General features: G+C 52.9%; 1 protein-coding gene across 2 annotated transcripts in view; it reads left to right on the top strand.

The window, feature by feature from the left end:
- Positions 1-6,451, top strand: part of ILRUN (inflammation and lipid regulator with UBA-like and NBR1-like domains) — a 127,238-nt gene extending 120,787 nt beyond the window's left edge. The window contains exon 5 of one of the 2 annotated variants that reach the window (XM_082849057.1): positions 2,831-6,451. In XM_082849057.1, coding sequence (XP_082705183.1) covers positions 2,831-2,866 — 36 coding nt within the window. In that variant the 3' untranslated portion in view covers positions 2,867-6,451. The remainder of the gene's footprint in view (positions 1-2,830) is intronic. The other variant, XM_082849056.1, reaches the window with a different exon arrangement.
- Positions 6,452-18,225: the final 11,774 nt, after the last annotated feature.

The raw sequence follows: 18,225 nt of genomic DNA, 5'->3' as shown, positions 1-18,225 counted from the left end.
AGGCTAGTGCTTGCTTTATAAAGGCCTATGTGAAGAGTGTGGAGCTTTGGTCTGGAAAGCAGGTAAATTTAGGGTAAAGGGGGAAAAAATTCATAGAAAACAAATGCTGTTTGTTTTTCTACTTTCTTTTCTCTGTGCGTGTTTTCCTGCACAAAGACTTTTGAGCGTCTTACTGGTTCTAAATCGTATGGGAATCTGAGCCTTTGTTGCTCTCCTTGGATTGTTGGGATGAATGAATGTTGGTTGGGAAGTACTGAGGGCAGCTTGTGGGTTTTTTTGTTTGTTTGTTTTTTGTTTGCGGTACGCGTGCCTCTCACTGTTGTGGCCTCTCCCGTTGCGGAGCACAGGCTCCGGACGCGCAGGCTCAGCGGCCATGGCTCACGGGCCCAACCGCTCCGCGGCATGTGGGATCTTCCCGGACCGGGGCACGAACCCGCGTCCCCTGCATCGGCAGGTGGACTCTCAGCCACTGCGCCACCAGGGAAGCCCAGCAGCTTGTTTTAAGCTTCTTTAATTTCCATCTCTGGGGCCTGTGACCCTCCAACCAGGCCCCACAAAATGGAGTCTGAGAGCCTTTAGCTGGTCCGGCCCACACTTGTTTGAGTGGGTGGGTCTGTGACTACTGACATGGTTACAGTCTCAGCTCGCCTGCTGGAGGCATGGTTGACTCGGGGCTGGCAAACGTGACATTTTAACCACCACTGCTTTGCTTACCAGCTCTGTGCTCTTGATCAGGTTACCTCACCTCTCTGAGCTTGGAGAGCATACTTGTCTTAGTTTATCTTTGTGAGAATTAAAGAGAACATGTTCAAGTGCTCCAGCAGCACCTGGCGGCACGTAGTTGATGCTTTTTCAGTGTTGGCCTGCCTGTCTCCCACATTCACCTCTTCAGCGATGCCACCAAGCAGCTTGAGGCCTATTTCTGGTCTCTTGAGGCTTTTTATGGAGGGAGAAAAAAAAAGACAAAAGCAATTTCAGTGCTTTCCACTGAAAAAAACTGGGAACTTTAATCTTATGCTCCCTATTTTTGGCAGCTTTGACCTCTGGTCTAAATAAGCATGACCAAAGGGCATTTTTTTCTTAGAATGCTGTTTTTCAACCTCCTGAGCTAGGTACTTTATGTCAACTCCTAGAACCTTAAATCTGGAAGTTTTAGGGAGGAATCTGAGATCCTATGAGGGGAAGGGACTTTATTCATGGTCATTTGGTGTGCTAGTGCAAAGCGGGGATCAGAACCCAGATCTCCTTCTCCCACTTCTGCGTGACCCGCAGCCCATTGCAGTGAAAACTGTGAAGGTTGTGCATCTCTAGCTGACCACTCCCAGGGAGCCCAGCCTCTTCTGGGACCTGGGAGGCTGTGACCAGATGGATGGCATGACGCAGACACTTGTGTCCCCAGGCCTAAGCGGCTGTTTAAAAACTTGGTTTGGAAGGGCCAATATTCTTGTGACTTCGAAGGGTCTGGCACTCCAGGTAGTAGTCTGAGAAATACCTGTTCTCTTTCAATTATTAATTCAACAGTATTTGCCGGGTGCTTGCTCAGGGACAGGTGCCATGCTAAGTGCTAGAGAGATGGCAGCAAACAAAGTCATACTGGAAAGGGATTCTAATCATTGGCAACCCTGCAACCCTGCACTTACATTTCTTTTCAAAGACAAGTGTCATTTTTAAAAGATAATCAAATTCTGACTGTCCACATCTTACCAAGCTAATGGAAAATGTCATCTCAGTCATTCTTGTGCCTCCTCACCCCAGTTGTGCCTAGATTCAGGATTCTTACTTAACGTAGTTGTCAAGCATCGGGAAACCCCTCTGGTCATTTGTCATGATTATGGCTGTGCCACCTGCTCTCCGTACCCATTTGGTCCCCTTGGTCCAAGGGCCCTCTGCTTCTGGGCCAGTTTGGGGTGTAGGACCTTTAGTGAGGCTGGTTACCAGTTACCTTTGCCCTCCCAGGTCTTGGCATTGACTGGGTCTTTTCAAGCACACTCCACAGAGGTGTGAAGGTGGAGGGAGGCACAAGACATCCTCCAGCAAGTTTGTGTGGCCACTTTTGGTGTTGGCACATCTTGGTGTCTCATTCTTAACATAAGGGAAAAGTGAGACTATGATGCCTTCTCCACCAGCCAAGCAGCATAGAAAACACCTTTGGGAATTTGGAGTAAACCTTATCATCATGTGGCAAGGGAGAGGCAATGTGAAGAGAGCAAAGATCAGACTTGGGTTTGAATCTTGGCTCTGCCTTTTACTACCCATGTGGCTTTGAACAAGTCTCCTAATGTCTGCAGTCAGATAGGCATCAGTCAAATGAGTGTAATAATACACCTAAAGACAGTGTATGCAGACCCCCTGCTGCCATGTCTGCACTAGGTGCCCGGTGGACGGTTGCTTTTTCTGCTCCAGTGTGTGTGTTGTTGATATAAGTGCCACCAGCCAGCAGTAGCCTGCACCTGAGGTTAAGGGTGCAGAAAGTGGTGTCCAAGGATCTTTAGCAGAGAGGTTAAGATGTTGTCAAGAAGGAGGGCAGGCTTTGTGACCTGGGTGGAGGAAAGTTGGCACCAGTTGATCTAGAATTTGAAAGATGAAGAATCTCTCCACCAGCCTCCCCTCTTTTGGATGGTGTGTTTGCAGGAGAACACTTAGCAAAAACTTGAAATGTGCTGATATGTGGCCTCCTGAAGATTTGCATGGCAAGGACAACCCTCAAGCCTTGTTTGTGCCTTGGAGCTTCCTTCTGGCTCACTGGGAACCGTAGATTCTTTTACTTGGTTTGGTTGTCACATTGTACCTGCTGTGTCTGCCATCACTGACTGTGTTCACTCTCTTCCAGGGGCTCCACGGGCCTTACCCCTTCGGCCAGTCTTAAACGGGTGTCAGCAAGAAGAAAAATTAACAAAAGACAGAAGGCTTGACTCTGGGGGGGAGGGCAAGGGGTTCCTCTGGATTGCAGACCACATCGCACGGACCCCTGGCTCTGACCCCCATCCTGGAAGAAGAGGAAGAATCAGAAAGACTAGTTTTGAGTAAACTCAGTGTGCGTGTGTGAATGCCGAGTCGCAGGAGTGGTGTTGAGGCTACCAAGAAGAAATCCATGCAGCCAGTTTGGGTTTTGTTTATGAGGTGTCAGTCTAACAAGTCATTAGGTTGCTCGGGAAGGAAAAAAATGTTTAAAATGGGGGAAAAAAGCCATCTTTTTAAACAAAAATTATTTTGCCTACAGACAGGTTGTAGTTTTGAGCACATGTTAATTTTTTCCCCTTTCCCCACTTTTTTTTTTTTTTAGATAAGGGATAACATGCTGTTTATAGAATGCTTGCTCTGGAAGCAATTCAGGTTCAAAACTGGCATGGCCTGCTTGGGGACTCTGCGGGTCAGTGCTATAGGAGGACACCTGCCGTGCCACCTGACTCCATGAGTCTCCAACCCCATTTGCTTTTAATGGTATCAGCCCATGAGTTATCACGCTTTTCCTCTTCTTTTCTCTTTAATCTTGTTGATTTACACCTTTGACATTTGTATTGGTCAGCCCTGTGGCTTGTTACCGTCAGAACCTCTCTGAAGACCAAACTTCCCTGTGTGGCCAGCAGAGGAAGCCTTGAGGACAGATCTCGGGTGACGTGGGAGTTTGTGAGGCTGAGAGGTGTCCTCCTGCACACGCTTGTAACAATTCGAATTGCTTTCCTTCCATGTTTCTCTTGGCGGAGAGAAATGCCATCACACTTACTGCTCTCTTGGATTCTTGGTGCACGGCGGCTCCACATTCACTCTGGGAACGCTGCCTCTGTGCTGCGTATATGTGTGTGCTGCGTGCACACACACACACGGGTGTTGGTGCAGCTCACCAGCGAGTGTGCAGCAGGCGAATGTGAAGGTGTCCCCTGCTTCTCTGTTGTCACACAACTCCCTTCCCTGTGTTTCTCTCCAGTTGTCCTTTGTGGCATTTTTGCAGCCTGTTAGTGGAGGCTGAGCTGTTAAGGTATGAAAATGTAGCCCCAGATGGGGAATTTGCCATGGGGAAGGGCCACGCTTACTGACTGCGTGATCTTGGAGACCACATTTTGCTGGGAATGAAAGGACCCCCGCCCTGAGCAGGATGCTTAGTTATTGGGAGGTGGCGGGCAAGGGACAGCCCAGCCGGAGCACAGGTTGATTGGCTGGCTGCTCACTGGGACAGGTAGCCCCACTGGCATCCTGTGGATTCCGAGCAGGTTGAGATGTGGATATCTCCATGGGAAGCTTAAACCAGGCCAGAACAGCTGTCTGCCAAAGATACAAGAATATGCAAAGTCCCTCTTCTCTTCTCACCCCCTCCTTCCCTCGAGTCTTGGTTCGTTTGATAGCCGGGGATATGGATCTAGGGTGCGGTTGCTGGGTCACCTGCCTGTTACCACACCCCCACCCACCCCGGGGTTGTGAGACAGCAGGGAGTCCAGGTCGATGATTGGCTGCAAGGGGTCATATAGCCTGGGTGTGGGTGAGGGTCTGCCTGCCTGTCTGTCTCTGTTTGGGTGTCTGAGTTCCGAAAACATGTGTTGTTTGTTCCTCCTCATCCTCTTCTGAGACTGTTGTGTTTTCCAAGCTTGATTGTGAGAGAAAAGCTTGTATGAAATTCCCCCTTTGCCTCCCCACCTCCCCCCAAATAAAAGGGGGAATAAACATTGGTCCACTGGAGAAGCCCCAGGGGAGTGTGGAGACTGCCTGCTGAAAGGGCAGTGCAGCTGGGTCTGGGGCTGGACTAGAGCTCACACTGGAGCACCTACTTTCTATGCACACAAAGAGCACCCCATTCCCAGCAGAGCTGAGGTGCCCAGGCCACCACAGGTCCAAGCCAGGGGCTCACAATGGCTTTTTGTTTGAGGGCCCTATTGGGCCCAGACTGCCGCCACTGTTGGTGCCAACCTCCTGGGACGCCGCCACCCTGGAGCCCACACATGCCCAGCCGTTCTGCTCACTTGATAGCCCTCAAAGCATCACATCTCCATCTGCCCCTGCAGGATCATGGGAGGTTTTACGTCCCCTGGTTTCCAGGCTTCCTCATCTGCCCCACACTAGGTGCCCCTTCCCCTTTTCTCAGGAGGGGGTGCCTGCCGTTATTCAGCAGTGGCTTCATAGATCACCGTCAGTGGGTCTGGCCCTGCCAGAGGGATCCTGCGCCTCCTCTTGCTTTTAGGCAGTCTCACCTGGCAAGGTAGTTGTCCCAAGCACGTTGGCTTCCCTCCCAAGAACAAACCATTTCTGTACACAGCTTTGGAGAGGTGAGCTCCTTGCAGAGGCCAGAGCGAGTGCAAGCCATGGAGTAGGGGCGGAAGGAGTCCATGGTTCCCCCAAGACCTGGCGGCTGTTAGTACCATTCATCCTGCCTCTTCTCGCTGGTTTGGGTTCTGAGCAAGTCCTTAGAGCCCCTCTTTTCCACTGCCTGGTGGGGTGGCAAAGGCTACCCTCTCAGCCCCAGTAGTCTCAGTTCCTCTTGGACTCTTTACCAAATGACAGGCTGCCTCTGGGCAGGACCACCAGTGTCTGGCACCTGCGAGGTAAGGCAGGCACCATCCTTAAGGACCTGAGCCCAGTGGGGGAGGCAGAGGGGCTCAGGCTTGGGAGGAACCTGTCTGTGTGCACGGAGTGAGGTGTGTGTGGATGTGTGTGCACGCGTGCATGCTTTTTTTCTTTTTTTCCCATGGGGACAGTTGAATTTGGGGCATTTTCTACAAGAAACAGCCTTCTCTTCCCCCAGCAAGGACTGGCTGTTACCTAAAGTCCATCAAAGGCATTTCCAGCCAGGAGAGAACCTCACCAAGACAGCTGGAGTGGCCCGAGGGTGGCCAAGGTGGGAAGTGGGCATAAGAATAAGCACCTCCCCAAATTCAATGTGAGCCCCAGCGGGAGAGGGTGGTGGGGTTGCCAGGGCCCAGAACTGCAAGCTGATTCCCCACCCCACCCTGCCTCGCCTTTTCTTTGTTTCTTCGTGTGAATGCTGGAGCAGCAGTAGCTGCCTTCTCCACCTGGACAGTGGTGTGCGGCAAGCAAGCTGGGTGGGTGTTTGTGGTGGGGCCTTATGGTGCCTGGGAGGAGATGATGAGGAGGTTTTTCCTTACTGTGTAAATGAATATTTGTATGATTAAATTAACACACACCAAAAAAAAACCCTGTTTTCATGTGTGTCAGTGAGTTTATTGCTCCCTGAAGCCCCTCTGTACCTGCTTGGCCCCCCAGTGGCTCTGTGATATGCGCTTTTTGGTCTCTGTGTCTCTCCTTCTTGCATATGGGAAAACTGAGACCCTGCGGTTCATTATATGTTTGTGAAATCAGTCCTGGGATTTTCATTAAATCTGCTGCCGTTCCTGGTTTCCGGTGACCAGAAAAGTGAAACTCTTTCCAGTGGCCTCCCCAGGCTACCTACCATGCGTCTGTTGAGCACTACTCTATCCCCAGCACATAAGATGTATCGGCCAACTTAGTATCAGCCAGCAGGCATTGTGTGGGCACTTACTGTGTGTCAGGCACAGCGCACAGGTGTGAATGCAGGAATTGCACAGGAAGAATGCAGAGCACCATGGGCATCTTCCTACTGGGGAAACAGACAAGGCCGAGTTGGGGAGTCCTCAGAGCCAGCTGGGACTAGATTTAGAAGAGGAAATGCATCTTTCTTTAGTGGTTCTGGTGGATTACGGATTAGGTACCTTTATGCAGATTGGTCTGGGAGCCCGAGAGCCAGATAGGGACCACACTCCAGGCAGTTGACAAGCTAACTTGGATCCTACCCCCACGTACTTATGTGAGACAGGCCTATCACCTTGGCCTCCGGAGATGGGGAGGTGGGTTACACGGTGGTCCATAGCATGAAAGAAACTTAATTGACAAATACATCAGCAAATTGTGGGTTCACTGTATTCATCCCTTCATGTCTGTAGGAACTCAGAACTCAACTGTGTCCTCAGTCACATCATCACCCTTTCTGTGTTGAAGGGAAGTGAGATCACAGCGGGAAGGGAGTTGCTTGTCTTACAGGCTTGGACCCATGGCATCGGTTCCCAGATGCTGGTATTGTTTTCACGTAATTGCAGACTCCCAAATTGGGTCTTCACCCTGACCGGCAGAGCTGTGTGTTCTAAATGATGGTGGCCCTGGCACTGAACCAGGGGGTCTAAGGTGCGGGAATTGCGGGGAGGGGATTTCCCGGCCATCTCTCTGCAGGCAGCTCAGTGAGGGAACCTGTGGCCACAGATTGCACAAGACAGATGGAAGCACCGCAGAAGAACTGGTCTCTGCCTCAAGGCCCCAGGGTCTCTATATAGCCTGACACAGAGCCCAGCACAAGGGAGCCTGGGAGACTGGCCCAGAGACCCCTGGGGTGGGCACCCTCGCCTCTGCCCCCAGTGCTGTGACAGTGCACTTGCATCCTGCGTCCTTCCAGATGCCCACGGCTATTTGTTTTCTGCAGAAGAAGGGCCCCCACCCTGTCACCTGGGTCTTCTGGCAGCTCAGACCCACTCCCAGGCCTTCCCCAGGGCCCCCACTGTTGGACAGTTATTTGCTTGGCAGAATGTGTTTGTCTTTGGGACTGTAACCTGTGAAGAAGTCACCAGGCCCTGGGAGAAAGGAGCAGATTTGATGGTAGCTCCTGGCCTGAGCCATTCCCACGGGGGTTAGGTGGCAGGGAGGGGGCTCTCAGCTGAGCTTTTGTCTGGGGGTGGGGGTGGGGAGACAGTTGCAGTGGTCTGGGCCCAGCCCTCCAGGCAGAGCAAACAGGTCCTCTCGGCCACCTGTCTGCCCCAGCTCAGGTTGTACTGGGTGCCTCCCACCCTGTTCTTGGGAAGGCCTCTCCCTCACCTGCTTGCTGTGACCTGGCCACTTTCCCAGACACCACCTGGTGTCCAGCCCTGTCTGGAGGCCAAGAGAACAGGCACCAAGGGCACTCGTGGCAGCCCTTTATTTCAAAAATGGGAATGGAGCAGGTGAGGCTGCTTGAGACATGAAAGGGTGTGTGAGTTTGGGAGTCAGGGTGTCCAGAGAATGGATTCTGACAGGCTAGCATGACTGCCTGATGGGTCTCAGATGCCTCCTCTATGAAATGGAGATGCACTGGTTTAGAAACCAGGACTTGGGTGGAACTCACAGATTTTTTTTTAAGTATCCTTTTTAGCCCTTTGTTCTAAGATGCTGTCTGTGATCTGGGGCAGTGCTTCTCAAACTTGAATGTGTTAAAACGCAAATTCTGATTTAGTAGATCCTGGGAAGCAGGGCAAGATTCTGCATTTCTAACAGACTCCCAAGTGAGTGGCTGGCTGCTGGTCCTCAGACCACACTTTGCCTGAGGATAGTAGGGGGTGGTCTGAAGGGGTTCACTGCCCCCCCAGCCACCCGGTCTATGAGACTGAGCCATATCTAGCCAGGGCTGTGTCGGCCAGGCCCACTAGAATTTGAGGGAGCTGAAGTCATTTAGAACAGTGATGTTCCAACTGGGCTATGGTTCCCCAGCATTTCCCAGGGTTTATCCAAGGCTGTGATTTCTGGCTTAAATGTTATTTCTAGTGTGCTGCTTTTCCATCACAAACAACATGTTTGAGTGTCCACTATACTTATGATAATATTGGCTGACCAACTCCTATTAAACTGTTTATGTGAATGACTTTATTTAATCCTCACAACCATCCAAAGTTGAGAGCAGGCTGGCCTGGTGTTCAGTCTGTGAACAAGTAACTCTGAAGTGCCAGGACTCCCGTGGAAATGGAAGTGCAGGCCGGGAATATGTAGTAAGCAACCTTGACTTAGTCCAGGGGTGTATGGGGGGCTTCTCTGAGCAAGCTGAGACCTGAGGGTTGGAGAGATGGCTGGTGGCTACACAGTCTGCAATTCAGTGGGGAGGTTGGGGCAGGAGACACGGTGTGGGAGTCATCAGAGATCAGATGGAATTTAAAGCCTCAGAACTAGATGAGATCATCAAAGGAGGGACAGCGGTCTTGACCCCATGTGTCACACGCTCCCTCAAATTCTGCTGGTTGCCCCAGCTCCGTCTGCGATGATCTGTGACCAAGAAGACCCCCGCCTCAGACTCAGCGTTCTCATGGCTGCAGTGCACCTCTCTCCTGTCCAATCCCCGTCCTGTCCCTGTACCCTTGTGTCCCAGCTCTCTCTCTGCAGGGCACTCGTGCAGATGGTTATACAGTAGACGAGGGACTAGATGCACCCAGGGATGGCCCCCACCTAGGAACCAGGTGGCGGGGGCCTGGAGGAGTGAGGCTGGAGCCCTGGTAGCTTGTAGCTTAGTTCCTGTGGTCCTGTCCTCCCAAAGACAGTCCAGGCCCCTGGAGCCAAGTACTAGGAGTTCCTCCTGCTGGGCTGTGGGAAAGGGAGAAGTCTGAGGGAAGAGGTGGGGCTGTATCTGGTCGGGGGCCCAAGGAGCAGGGTCCTGTGGCTCCATGCTTACCTGCACCTATCCCCCAGCCCTGGTCAGCAACCAAGACACCCCAGATCCCTGACAGGCTGGGCTGTCATTGCTTGAGGCCTCTGAGCAACCAAGGCCCCCACACATAGAGAGCAGTGGGACAGCAAGGGCCAAGGCGGGACTGTGAGGGATGTCTTCTCAGGGTATGGCTGCCCTGAGCTGCGTTGTAGGTGGGAAGGGGCAAGTGTGGAGGGCAGGAGTAGTCCCTTAGGGGTGCTGGGAGTGTGGCCACCTCAGAGCTGGTGCAGGTGGGCCCGTGGCCAGCAGAGGGCACCATGTGGCCCGGGCCTTGTCTGGAAAGGATGGACACTGCCCTGGCTGGCTCCCCTGCCAGTATGTTTTCCAAATCCCCACGGCTCCAGGGCGAGTGTTGCCTCTGCTCTCCGCTCCAGGTTGGCGAGCTTGGGTTTGAATCTAGGCCCTGCTGTTTGCTGTGTGACTGTTCAATTTATGTCAACCCTCAGAACCTCAGTGTCCCAATCTGTAAATGAGGACAGTTCTTTTTTCCGGAGATGGTCATGAGAATTAAAACCCTTCATGAAAGTTTAGCATCGTATACCCGTCACAGGTAAGTGTCCAGTATGTGGTGACCATTGTTATATTTTTGTGACCCTCCAGATGTGGGAAGTCTGCGCTCCCGAAGAGAGGGAACTGGGGCACTGGGCATTTGTGAGGCAGAGTCCAGGAAATCCATAGCCTGCTCAGGAGTCTCTCCCTGGACCACAGCCCTTATTTCCAGCAAATCCTTGCCCTGAGGGTATTTCTTGGTCTGGGGTGGGAGTTGGGGTGCAGGAAAGGACCATTCTGGAAGAGTCTAGTTTCCTCTAAGAAGAGGCTCTAGGGGGAGGAGGCTGTCCTCAGTGACTGCGTGCAGTAGGCTCTCAATACACATTTGTTGAGTGAAGAAATGAACAAAAGTGTAGGAGAGACTGCCTCGTACTGGACTGGCCTGATTTCTGGAGGCAGACACCGCCCAGCCCAGACCCCAGACAGTGCGGGGGCTCCTGGAGAGGGGTCGGTGAGTCACAGGTGTGCTGGAGGTTGAGAATGACAGCCCAGAAACCTATTCCTGGGAACTGGTTTGGCCGCGGTGGTTTACCACTTCCGAAGGGCAGAGCACTGGGGCTGACACATTTGCTTCCAGGTGCCTGCAGGGACCCGTATCAGTACCGGAGCCAGGGACGCAGGCCAGGCCCCAGGTAGGCACCAAGGTGGCATTTGCATCCCATCCTCACGGCATTTGCTGGCGTCAACGGCACCCGGATCCTCTGAGCATCTCCAGCTCTTGCCTTCATGCTATTGTCTTCACTTACCTCTCTCTTCCCCCACATCCTGGCTTCCTGGTAGTTGAGCACACTTTAACCAGGAGCCAAGAGGGTGTAGGCTTGGGGCTGGGGGTCCCACAGAGAGCTGGTGGGTTTGGGGCAGTTGTTACCAAGATGGGTCAGAAAGGCTATCTGTGTGTGTTGAGCCCCTGCCAAGCCCCCCTATGTGGGTCATCCAGGGCTAATGAAAACACATGTCCCTGTGCAGGAGATAGGACCTAGGAGACGGGAAAAGTGGGCACCGGTGGGAAACGGTAGGCTGAGCATCCTGTGAGTGGGGCCCATGCAGGAGGGTCTGAGAAAGCCGGGCCTCCCTCCAGCGCCTTGGGTTGGGGACAGTGACCATTCAGTGAATTCCTAAACATGAGACCAGAAAGGGCCTTAGATCCCAGCCAGAAAGGGCACTGCCTTCCCCAGAGTCCCACAGCCAGTGTGAGCCGCACCCAGCCCAGGCTCTCTCCAGGACACCGGAGCCAGCAGGGAGAGCCAAGGTCCCCCAGAGAAGAGAAAGAATCAGTGGTTGGGAAACAAGAAACAACTCCAGCTGGCTCTGATCCCCAAGCCAGGCAGCCAGGCTTGCAGGGGTACAGTGGGGTCCAATCATAGTGGTGGTGTTTGGGCCCCAGGGGAGGCAGCTTGGCCCTGGGGACTCGTTTGCATGGAGTGAAGTGGAATTTGCATCTTTGAGAAGTTACAGCTGTGGGAAGGGAATGGGCAGTGGGAGCTGTTAGGCAGAGCTTCCATCTCCTGCCTCCCTCTGGATGGGGTGGGTGTGGGGCATCAGGCCCTGTGCCAGCCAGCCCCCACCTTACCTGGTGTGAGGAGCACAGCTGAGTCCCAGTGCCCTTGGCTCAGCATTCAGGCTCTGTCCCGTGTAGAACACACGGCTTCAGAGAAATAGAGGTGTCTCCATAGCTGCATATGCATGCACACACAGCATGTGATCCAACATACATGTGCAGTACTGTGCACCACTCACACGCAGGAACATGTTCACAAAACACACGTGCATCCACGTACTACACAGGTGCCCACTCATGACCCTAGTTCATACACAGACGCACCAGCACACCCTGGGAGTCACGTAATCTCACACCAGCATGTGCCCACACAAAAGTTCACACCCATTTCCCACGTTCATACTCAATAATAGTATTTTTTTTACTAGTTTTCCCTGTAAGTCAGGCATATTTGAAATTCTATTCCATCCTCAACAACTTTCTGAAGTAAGTACTATTTTTTCTTTGTTATTAATGTATACTTTACACACAGTAAGGAACACAAAACTTAGGGTTCGCTTGATGAACTCTTTTTTTAAAATAAATGTATTTATGTATTTTTTTGTTTATTTATTTTTGGCTGCGTTGGGTCTTCATTGCTGCACGCGGGCTTTCTTTAGTTGCGTCGAGTGGGGGCTGCTCTTTGTTGCGGTGTGCGGGCTTCTCATTGCAGTGGCTTCTCGTTGCAGAGCATGGGCTCTAGGCACTCGGGCTTCAGTAATTGTGGCACGCAGGCTCAGTAGTTGTGGCTCACAAGCCCTAGAGCATAGGCTCAGTAGTTGTGGCGCACAGGCTTAGTTGCTCCGCGGCATGTGGGATCTTCCTGGACCAGGGCTCGAACCCGTGTCCCCTGGGTTGGCAGGCGGGTTCTTAACCACTGCACCACCAGGGAAGCCCGATGAACTCTTTCTTAAGCACATGTTGCATAACCATCATCCAGGTCAAGATCTAGAACATGTCCACTGCCCCAGCAGACCTTGTCCGTCAACAGCCCACACTAGAGGAGCCAGTGCCCTGTTAAGGCAAGCGCCATTGTTATTCCCATTTAAGAGATGAGAAAACTGAGGCTCAGACCCATGGTCACATACTAAGCAGTGGCCAAGCTGCAGGCTCTCTGACTCTAGACTACCACACCGCTTAGATGGCCGTTCTTATCCACGTGCACACCCTCCACTAATAGAGGGCCATGATCACAAAAGGGGTGGAAGGGCCTGTCTTGTTTTTTCCATGTGGAAAGCAGCAGAGACAATTTAAGCTTTGTTTTCGATCTGCCCTTAAAAGGGCATGACTCGGCTCACGAAGGATCGAAGGATCGGTGAGCTCAAGGGCTGCAGCTCCTGCCCTGGGGCACAGTGTATCCATGGGGCAGGGGACGCATTTGAGGACACTTCTGCACTAGAAGAAGCCATTCAAGGCATTTTCTTCGTGCCCTCCATCAGCAGAAACACTCTCGGCAAAGCTTGACATTCATTCTGTTAATAGATACATAGTGAGCACTTACCTACCTTGTGCCCGGCCCTGTCCTAGGTGCTGAGGATGCAGCAGTGAAACAGACACAAAATATCCCCGCATCATGGAGCTGACATACAGTGAAATATATGGTATTTTGGGTAACGAAAAGGGAGAAACACAAGAGGATAGGGCAGAGAAGGGGGAGTGCAACTTTAAATAGGTCAGGGCAGTCCCCACTGAGAAGGTGATGTTTGAAGAAGGATGTAAAGCAGCTGAGGGAGTGATCGTTGTGGATATCTGGAAGAACATTCCAGGCAAAGAGAATGGCCAAGCAAAGCAAAAAGACAGCACCCATTGTGTTTAGATGCCAATTGTGGGTTATGTGAATTGCAGACTCTGGCCATCTGCTCCCCTCCCCGACTCGTGCTGTGTGACTTTGGTGAATTCACTCTTCCTCTCTGGGAAGAGAGGAAGATAATGAGCTTTCCTGTCTACCCAAGCACTCTTGTCCTCAAGGACCTGCCCTAACCAGTGGAGGAGCATCTGTGGTCACCCAAGTTATGGTCACGGGGCCTGGCAGAGTTCCACAGCAGTGCCTCTGGCCTGGCCACCCTCACTCCAGGGCTGGCCACAGACTCAGTCCAGGGCCCTGATTCCTCTAGATGCAGTGGCCAGGGGTGGCAGTAGAGGAGTCCCTGGCATGTAGTTCCTGGATATTAGAGCATTTTCAAATATTGGCTATGTGTATTTTCGGAGAATGGGATGGCGTTACTGGGGATTTGTAGGTGCCTTGGGTGTCATATGTTTATCTGCATATTTACTGTTGAGGGGAACAGTGGATGAGTCTAGGGTCCCTTCAGACTCCACCTTCCCTGGACACTCCAGGCCTGGCTTATCTCTGAAGGACCTCTCTCCTGGGGACCCCCTGACCTCCTCCCAGGGTTGGCTTCACATCTAGGCCCTGTTCCCCTTCCCTTCAACCCCTTAGCTTCTTAAAGTCCTCCTTAAGGGAAATGGTTGCCCAAGACCATCTAGACAAAGAAGGAGATATTAACAGGCCCTGTTGAGTCATCTAGGAATTGCAATCAGCTATAAGTAACATAGTCCTGAAAGACAGTGGCTTAAACAAGATAGGGATTTATTTTCCTCTCCTTAGATGTAAAGTCCAAAGGTAATTACTGGGCTGACTTCCATCCTCAAGGCTTCCTTGTTGTCACAATGTAGCCACCACAGCTCCAGCTATCACATCCCAGTTCCAGGCAGAAAGGAGGAAAGACTGCCTCAGTCCCCTTTTAAAGGAACTGTCCTGGAATCCCTACCCAACAACTTAATTTATATCCCACTGGCCAGAATTTGGTTAACTTCCTTCTGTCTCCAGGGAATGCTGGCATGACTTCATCCAAGATAATTGGGATTCCATTAGTAAGAAAGAAGAGAATGGATATTGGGGAGGCAACTAGCACTCTCTTCCCTATATATACCCTGTATTTTTCCATCTCTGTGCCTTAAAAAAACTCACACTGTTCCCTCTACCTGTGAAGCCTTCTACCCTCACCCCCAGTCATCTATTCCCTGGTAAGGAGCACACAGCACATTTTCTGAACGTACTGGGGTTACCGTGACAGAAACCCCCCAGGGTTACTCAAGTGAAAGGGGGAGGGTGGAGTTAATTGTAAGAACGCAGAATACCAGCCTATGGTGTCCGTCGTAGGGGAGGGGCAAGGCCTCCCCACTCCCCTACTCAGCAGAGGTCAGAGCTGGAGACACAGCAGTGGACAAGCCAGGCCAGTCCCTGCCTCCAAGGAGCTGACATTCTGATGGGGAGAGACAGTCATCATACAGACCAAAACCTAAAGAAGATCGGTTCAGGCTGCCCTAAGTACCGAGAAGATAAATCAGGGAAAGATGGTAGATAGAGATTAACCAGGTGGTCAGGGAGCACCAGGCACACAGCCAGCACTTAATAAGTGTGTGTTGAATGTAGCCCTCAGGAAAGTGGCCCAGATTCCAAAGGCTGTAGACTCCTGAGGGGCAGGGGATGAACACAGCTCCACATGGAACGCCCCAGGGCAGGTGTCAGGTGCTGGAGGTTTCAGCCCAGACGCTGCCCCAAGCCTGGAGAAGAGACCAAAAAAATCACAGGGGAGTGTGTGTCGGAGGTCCTGCATCAGTGCTGAAGCTGTTCAGAAAAGCTGCTGGATCCAGACGCCTAGCAAATGCCGAAGGTCCAAGACTGTGGTTCCTGTGGGTCACCCTGAGTGGTCCTCCCTCACAGACCGGGTCCCAGGTGTGTGGTTGAATGGACTCCCGGAGGCCTGATGAAGGAGGCAGGCCCTCCTTTCCCCCAGACCCTCACATGCCAGGCAGACCTCCTGGCAGCCCACTCAGCTTGGAGGGGAGCCAGCCCTACCCCTACTGCCCGTGGGAGAGAAGTGGCTTTCACCACTGGGGGCAGAGACACTGTGCCCTGAGCACTCTTCTCCTTAGAGAAAGTGGCCTCAGCGTGCTGGGGGAGGAAAGAGAACCGGCTGGTTCCTCAAGTCGTCCCTTCCTGCAAGTCCTGCTGTCCCAGACCTTGTCTCTCACCATAACATTTCTGAGGCCCTTAGGAAGATCAAGTGAACTTCTCAGTGAGGAGCTAAGGACTGATTCTGCTTAAGGGGTGATGCTGTTATTGAGTAACAATACTATATATGTATATGATGCCTTTTCTCCCACAGGGGCTCCCTGGAGCCTCCATGAACCCCCTACAGAGAATGTTGTCTGCCCCCACCCACCGCCACCTAACACATGAGAACACTGAGGCTCAGAGAGGAGATGGACTTGCTCAAACTCCCTAGAGGAAAAGGGGCAGTGGCCAAGGGGGGAGGGGCAGAGCTGCCTCCTGCGGTCAAGGGTCTTGGATGCCTGTGGGGTCATTGACTACAAACACTCATGGTAGAAACACCCCCACATCCCTCCCTGGAACTACTGCCCTTGTGCACAAGTACTCTCTCAGCTTCTGACAGCATTCACAAATACTGTCTTACCTGTTTCTCCCATCAATTGGCCCAGAAGATGTACTGTATCCCCATTTAACAGTACAGAAAACGGAACGCTAAGGAGGTAGAGGCCCTTGCCCAAAGTTTCAGGGCATCTGGTTCCAGGCCTGCCCTTGGTGCCCAGCGCCCCTGTGGCAGTGCTGAGAGGCAGGTAGACGAGTAGGACATGGGCTTCATGTCACTTATACCTGGCCAGGTGTGATTTGGGTCAGTTCACTGATCTGCTGGGCCTCCGCGTCCCCACCCATGAAATGGGGCTAGTTCCTGCTTCACAAGGTCTTCGTCAGACTGTACTTGGCTCATGCCCACCTGAGGCCCCTGCCCTTTTGGGGCCAGGTAACAGCTGGGGGGCAGCTTTTCACTGTGCCCTGGTGCCCCCTTCCCCGCCCTGGGCCTGTGCCACCTAGGCCCGCCCGTGCCACATCTTCCAGATGGTACCATAAATCCATACCCAAACCTGGGCTGCCCAGGAACAAACAGCCCTTCCCGGCCCTTCCCAGGAAACCCCACCCCACTGGAGCCCTCACCAGCAGGATGCCTCATGCCTGGGGCCAGGGGTGAGGGGCAGCCACTCAGGGCCAGGACTGTGGTCTGCCCTTTCTGAAAAGGTGGAGGGGAAGCCAACCTGGGAGACTGAGGCCAGGGTAGGGAGCTGTGAGAACAGGCCTCAGGACCCCTGAGACCGCCCCCTCCCCTTTCTCTTCCTAACCCTCCTTCCTCTGTCCTCCTCTCTGTTCTCTGCTCTTCCTCCCCCTTCTCAAGAGAGACCCACTTCCAGTCTGCTGTGTGACCTTGGGCAAGTCACTGAATCTCTCTGAGCTAGTTTCTCCAGCTGTGAAGTGGCCCCTTTCCTGGGCTGGCTGTAGAGGCTGAAGAATGCTTCGGGAGGCCTCAGGTGAAGGGCAGCCTGCTGGCCTCTCATCTGCTACCCCCTACTGTTGGGGGGCGGAGGAGGGGTGATCCTTCCCTGGGTGAGCAGGGACTGGAAGTTTGGAGAGCTAAGGTCCCAGGCCAGGCAAGCAGGGTCCATGTCCCCTCCTCCTGGCCCCCCAGGAACTCCTCCCTTCAGCTCGAGAGCCCCCACCCTTCTCAGAGGGCCTTGCTGGACAGAGCTCGGGCCTCATTTTTCCTGTCTGTGCAATGGGATGGGCAGGGTTGGTGTGGGGGGAGGGAGGTGGGCTGGGTAAAGTGCCTGGCCCTATGGGGCTCAGCCCCAGTATCTCGAATGGATCAAATACCTGTACCGGGAGACCTGTGCCTCAAGCCTGATGCACCTCTCCCAACACCTTGGTCACCAAGGCTCAGGCTTTCTTCTCTGAAACTTTGATCTCCTCCCTGCTCAGCTTCCGTCTGGCACAGAGAGTCTGTCTTGTACAGTGAAATTCTTAATTACAGATTGCCTGTGTGCTATTGTTTTCTTTTGTTTCATGTGTGTTGGGAGGGATAGAGCACAGTAGTTCTCTGGCCAAGCTGCCAGGGTTCAGTCCTCACTCTGCTTGCTGGCTGTGTTACTGGGAGGTAATGTGGCCTCTCCTCTGCCTCAGTTTCCTTACCTGTAAAATGGGGTTGATAGTCATAGTGCCCACCTCATAGGGTCAATATACAACGCTAATGTTAAAATGTGTAAAGTGCTGGGAACCGTGAGGGTCTGTGCCTGGGCTCATCGTTACTCTTCTCGTCTGCCTGGTCCCAGAGGGTTCGCCTTGATGCATGCCACCAGCCCCTGCATCTAGAAAGGCTGAACCACAGAAAGATGGCCCCAGGCGGTGCATGGCCACCAGGCAGGCGAGTGAAGACACCTGTCCTGGAACCTCCTTCCGCAGGTCTGGTGGCTGGAGGACAAGCCAGTGGTGGTCTTTTCTGGGCCAGGTGACTGCCCGCCCTAGGAGGAGAGACAGGGGCACGGAGATCTGGGTTCCTGATTCTGCCTGCTCACCTCCCCTCTGTGGGGTCTTGGCTGCCCACTTGCCTCCTCTGGGTCTCAGTTTCTTCATCTGTAAGCAGGAAACGAGAGCTTCCTCTCAAGGGTATGTGGAGATGAAATGAGACAGCATGTGTGAAGAGCCTGCCCGGTCAATGTGAGTGCTGCTGAGGACAGCAATGGAGAGTAAACTCAGCAAGGGGCAGGTGGGTCCCTCCCACAGTGAGGGGGGCTTGTGGGCAGGTACTAGGAGGGCCCACAGGGA

This window comes from Leucopleurus acutus (assembly GCF_964270905.1).
Source record: "Leucopleurus acutus genome assembly, chromosome: 10".
Classification (NCBI taxonomy): Eukaryota; Metazoa; Chordata; class Mammalia; order Artiodactyla; family Delphinidae; genus Leucopleurus; species Leucopleurus acutus.
This window is presented reverse-complemented; position numbering and strand designations above follow the sequence as displayed.